This window comes from Nannobrachium achirus (genome assembly GCF_963921795.1).
Source record: "Nannobrachium achirus genome assembly, contig: SCAFFOLD_184, whole genome shotgun sequence".
NCBI classification, from domain to species: Eukaryota; Metazoa; Chordata; class Actinopteri; order Myctophiformes; family Myctophidae; genus Nannobrachium; species Nannobrachium achirus.
Genome location: NW_027664708.1, coordinates 52,420 through 58,420, shown reverse-complemented (window position 1 = coordinate 58,420; position 6,001 = coordinate 52,420). Strand labels below are relative to the sequence as shown.

Genomic DNA, 6,001 nt, shown 5'->3' with positions numbered 1-6,001 from the left:
CCATATAAATGGCTAATACAGCAGACGTGTCACTTTGTAGTCTTTCACTTTCAGTAAGTCTAATACCTGACCTCCTCAGGGATCAATCATCAGCACAAGACACCATGGAGGTTCCACCGTGCAGCTGTCCTTTTCATCCGGGTCACAGGTCCTGTACTTCCTGTGGGGAGTGGGACACCATCCACATGTGCATGACAGGCCTGGGGAGACTCAATAGCCCAGTGGTTTTCAACCAGTGGTCCTTGAGGGCGTCCCAGGTGGTCCTCAACCACCCTTATGATCTTTAAACTCTGGAGAGCATAAAACGAAACCAAATGGATTTGGTTTCATTTTACGCTCTCAAGAGTTAAATTATTGTTAAACATCTGCATTGCTTAATTTACAAGAAGTCTACACAATTAGAGAATGTAGAACAATTGTTATTTTGATTGATATTGTTCTCTCTCCTATGGTGCCAACATCAGTACAGCCTGGAATTGTGGACAAAATCTTATACAAAATAGTGTTGGGACTGAGAGGTTAAATCTCATCAAATGGTGGTCCATAGCTCAAATGCCGAATAAATAATGGACCTTGATGTGAAAATGGATTTAGGGTGCATATTACCACATGGGCACAGAATGCCTCCTTTCATGTTCCTGGTTTGACTCCCGGCCGGCCTGACTGTCTGCTGTGTCATTCCCCTGCTCTCTGTCTGCCTCTCCTGTCTCCCTCACTGTCACTATTGAAAATAAGGCCAAAAAATACATCATGACAGGCCAAGGAAATAGATGTTAAGATGTCATTCACCAGCATTCCAAATACCCATGGTTTGAATGGAGACGAGGATCAGTGTGCACTTTGCACCCCCACCCATCCCCTCTAACCAGCTTGCTGCATGCCTCTTGTAGTGTGTACGTGGAATTTGGAGAATAAGGCTTGAACAAAGATGCCACACTAAGCATTAGAGAGCATACCTTAGTATGCAGAGTGAAAACAAACAAACAAACAAACAAACAAACAAACACACTATAGTGCGTGTCATGTTACAGACTGTAAGTACGAGATTCAGTGTACAAATACCACCAGAATAGTGGCAATGGTAGACACAATAGTTTTTTGGGGGTATACTGTATATACATTCCATTAATGTCAGTTGGTTGAAAGATTGTCATCATTGTGCTATAGATTTTCTTCATAATTAAAATGACTTCTTCCACGACTTGCACAGAATCTTCTGGAAGGCTCGTCGGAAATCCTGGTTGAAAATGGTGTATATGGCGGGGTTGAGGGAGCTGTTGCAGTAGCCAATCCAGAAAAAGAATTTAAAGAGGGGGTCAGGGATCTTACAGGAGTCCCTGCACACGCCGTACAAGCTGTAGCTGAAGAAAAAGGGGAACCAACACACCACGAACACCCCCATGACCACGGCCAGGACAAAAGTGAACCTCTTTTCCCTGGCCTGGGAGATTTTCTTCCTGGACGCCGAGCTCCGCCGGCGTTGCCTTCTGGAGGCAAAGAGGTCCATGGACTTGTTGCTGGCTCTGGAAAGGCGGCTTGAGTGTTTGGACAGGGTGCTGTTCTTTTGGCCGGCCCTCTTGGCCTTCTGGGAGTTCAGGTCGTGAGGCGTGGTGTGACCTTTGCCCTCCGAGGAGGTGCTCATCTCCTCCGCGTCCACCTCCTCCGTGCGCTGACTGGGCGTGGGCGGGCACCGCCAGTGGCCGTTCTCTCGCTCAGACTCGTGAAACGGGGAGGTGCCGGCTTTGCTCAGCCCGTTCTCCGTCTGCGTGACACCTTGCTCGGGCCCGGGCCTCTTTTCCGACATCCCCCTGGTCCTGGTTTTGGCCACCTGGTATATCCTGATGTACACCAGGATCATGATTACGCACGGCGCAAAGAACGACGCGATGCTGGAGGAGAGAATGTACCACGTGTCGTCGTTGAGCTCGCACTGTGGCTGATAGCTCGTGTCGTTGTTGCCCTCGATTGATACCAACGGCGGGGAAGAAATAAAGGCAGATATGAGCCATACAATTACAATCACGCACTTGACACGTTTAGGAGTTCGTTTCAGGTTATACTCCACGGCTTGCGTAACGGACCAGTAGCGGTCCAGGCTGATTGCGCACAGATGAACGATGGACGAAGTGCAGAACAAGACGTCCAGGGCCAGGTAAATGCCACACCAAACTTTTCCAAAATACCAGTAGCCCATGAGTTCGTTCGCCAGCGAAAAGGGCATCACTAAAGTGGCGACCAGAATGTCCGCGGTGGCCAAGGACACCAGGAAAAGGTTCTGTGGGGCTTTTAATGCTCTGCTTGTCAACACCGCTATAACGACTAATACGTTCCCAACAACGGTAAACATAATGAGAAAACTTACAAGAGCAGCTATACCAGCTATCGCTGGCAAAGAATATCCACTGTCCAGCAGGGTCCATGATGAGGAGTTGAAATGGATCACCGGAGACGCGTCTATTCCGCTGGAATTCAACGAATCCATGCCGACTTACGCCTTGTATCCAAACCGGCCAAACGTGGCGATTTCACTCCCCTGATGAAGAGTCCATCACAAGCTCACAGCTCCACGGTAAGAGCCGGTGTTCATGGTGGCGGCATGGAAACGCGCGCGTCATTGGATGATATGGATCATAGGCTACATACATTTATAATAAAGTATAGGGGAAAGCAAAATATCACTTAAAATATGCAGCTATAACTTGCTGTTAAGTTTTGTTGGCTATATTATAAAAACGTAGGCAACTGATTAATTTCCCCGTGCAGATCTATGCTATTAGAGGAGAGGAGTTCTTTCCAGCCAGCCACTCACTCTCCTCCTGCTCGGGCGCAGCGCTCTTTAATCAGTGCTGTCTCTCTCTCTCTCTCTCTCTCTCTCTCTCTCTCTCTCTCTCTCTGTGCGTGTGCGCGTGAGCCCCAATGTGTTGTTGTTCTCATAGATCGAGCCCATTTCTGACACGCCCCCGACTGAGTGCATTGTTTTTCTGCAGTGGTGGAAAAAGTACTCACATTTTCTACTTAAGTAAAAGTAACAATAGGCCTATATACTGCAATGAATAGGCTACTCCGTTACAAGTAAAAGTGGAATTTAGAATTGACTTGACTAAAGGTACAAAAGTATTGGTATCAAAATGTATAGTCTACTTAAAGTACCAAAAGTACTCAGAATGTCCTATTTCAAGTGTTCAAATGTATAAAAATCTTTTGAAAATAGCAGATCTACAAGTTCACAATGCTTGTATATCGTCTATTTTCAAATGGTCGAAATGTATTTAGGCCTAAGTGGTTAATGTATAGCCTACTGTGTTATGATAATGATCAAAATCTACAAATTAACTAGTGTCTAAAGTTTTCAAATAAATGTAGTGGAGTAAAAGTACAATATTTGAAGAAGTAAAAGTATAGGCAACAAATACTACTTTAAAATAGAAATTATTCAACCCCCTCTGACAAATTTGTTCATTAGTGTAACCACTGTTCCTTTGACTTTGAACTTGTGAACTATGCTGAAAACTGTACTTTTTGGAACATTCAGTGTCTTTGCAATTGTTTTATATCCTTTACATTTTATACCTATATATATATATATATATATTTCACATATAAGCATATTATGTTATGTTATAATATATATATATATATGTTATGCATAATGTATGCATATTATAGGTGAAAATCTTAGACTAGCAGCCTTCATAAAAACCAACACACTGGAGGTCAGTGTTGCTGCATTCTGAACGAAGTCATACTGTGAGGATGCAAAGGACTGTCTCTGCTGGCCTTTTCAGGTCACAGCCATTCATGAAAATGTCATGAGTTTGACTGCAGAGGTGACATTTACTGTGTGGTAGGCATGTTTGAATTTGCGAGAGAGAGAGAGAGACACAGAGAGAGAGACAGAGAGAAACAGAGAGAGAGAGAGAGGTGTGTGTGTGTGTGTGTGTGTGTGTGTGTGTGTGTGTGTGTGTGCGTGCGTGCGTGCGTGCGTGCGTGCGTGCGTGCGTGCGTGCGTGCGTGCGTGCGTGCGTGTGCTGAGATTTCCCAAATGGCGAGACTGGGATGAATTTACATGCCAGATGAAACCAGCTATAGGCTAAGCATATATTTAGCAGAGATTCGTCTGATCTGGCATTTAAATTCAGCCCAAACTTCACTTACCCGAGTTTGGGAGCCTGGGAGGTCACGTTCTGTTCCTCACACTGGGCAGACTGTATAATCGCTGTATAAATTAGACACAAGACAGCCAGTCTGCTGCTGCACTTCTCCTTGCCTCTCACACAAACACTGTCTGTCCTGTTTATCTTTCTATTTCTCTCTGTGGCTCAATTTCTAAATCGAATCAAATAACCATTCATTTTGTTGTGTATTCATATCGGCCGAGCTAAATAACATTTATGAAATATTTTGACTTGAAAGGGGTCAAATGTGACTCCAACATGGATGGAAAACTGTCTGTAATACAGTCATAAATGTGAACGTATTTGTGTATTGATAAGTGAAGAGTCTATGTGTGCTGCTGATGTTTCACTGTTGACTCAGGTGTACTGACACGTATATTGTCCTTGTCGGATGGTAAGTCTGGAAACCTTGCATGTCCAAAAACTGTTTTGTATTCATCATTTTCAAAAATAGCCTATCTACAAGCACACAACGCCTCGCACCACGAGGTGTACACATGTGTAGAAGGGCCACCAACATCATTCAGTCAAGTGTGTGTGTGTGTCTGTTTGTCTGTGTCGCTCTCTCTCTGTCTGTCTGCATCTAATCTGGCACACTGGTCCTGTCATATTTCTTTGTGACACTGACAACAGGACAAGGACCTAATTGGACTATGTTTCAAATCTGTCGACACCTATTTCATTTGTTTGAATTAATAATGCAATCGTACCTTAGCCAATTCCTGACTTGCACATTGAGCAGTGCTGTTGCATGAAAACAAATGTACCTCACCCCCTCCATTAAAGCAAGTAAAGTTTCGTCATTCATGTTGGACTATGTTTTACAATTTGTCCTATTTGAAACTGATATGCAGTAACAGCAAAATGCTTGTTGCAGTATATATAAGCAATTTACCCCGAGTGAGAGGACATTATGCTCTCATAATGTCCGCAGTGAGGGTGTTATCGGACGAGGCGCAGCCGAGTCCGATAACACCCTCACTCAGGACATTATGAGAGCATAATGTCCGACCCCGAGTGGTAAATAGCTTTTCTACCACTTTTTCCCGTATACATGAAAGAAAACACATAGTTGTAACTTGCAAGGATCTTAAGTTACAATCATTATTGCCTATAAAACTTCCGCGAGACAGCAGATAGTTCCACCAACAACATCTTCTACTCACCAACAGATGGCGCCAACTCCATACTAATCCATGCGTCTAGTTTACAGCTAAGCTAACGTCAGTTAAAAGCACCGTTCCGGCCGTAAATAGAGGCTGTTCGCTTCCAGAAAGGCATAGGTTCAGAGAAAAGGGGCTTTAAAGTTGGCGGATTGCATTGGATCCAAATAAATCGGCGACGATAGTACGCACGTTAGTAAACATAGGACCGCTGCGACCTTCATTTGTTGGTTGGGGGAAAGGTGTTCCGACTACCTCCTGAAGTCCCCGGATGTACACTGAGGCGCATTGATCTCGGACACACAACTTTGCGGCAGTTGTCCTCTCATAACCTCCGGAATTTAGCCAATCAGAATCCAGTATTTGAACACGTGACTCGAAAAAGTGGTAGAAACCTGATTTTGCTGCTCGCATTGAGTAACATGTAAGACCCACTTACATAGAGTGGGTCTATAATGAAGGACTCAGAAATCACAACCGTTAATTGACTGGTGATATAACCATAATTGACCAAAGAACAATCAGACTTCATGGATTACAGAGAATTTTGAAAGACAGAAATCTATTCAGAATTATGTCACTGATTCTACTGGAACTTAGAGTGTCGCCCACACATATTGCAATGTATATGCCAGTATTTGTCCTAGTGATGACAACATGCCA

At 44.1% G+C, this 6,001-nt stretch overlaps 1 protein-coding gene across 1 annotated transcript; it reads right to left on the bottom strand.

Annotated features, from left to right (window-relative positions):
- Positions 1-1,180: 1,180 nt before the first annotated feature.
- LOC308280837 (alpha-2 adrenergic receptor-like) lies at positions 1,181-2,482 on the bottom strand (the record flags this gene model as incomplete). Its single annotated transcript, XM_080755156.1, has 1 exon — positions 1,181-2,482. The coding sequence occupies one exon, from the start codon at positions 2,480-2,482 to the stop codon at positions 1,181-1,183; it is 1,302 nt and encodes a 433-aa protein (XP_080611282.1).
- Between the last annotated feature and the right edge of the window lie 3,519 nt (positions 2,483-6,001).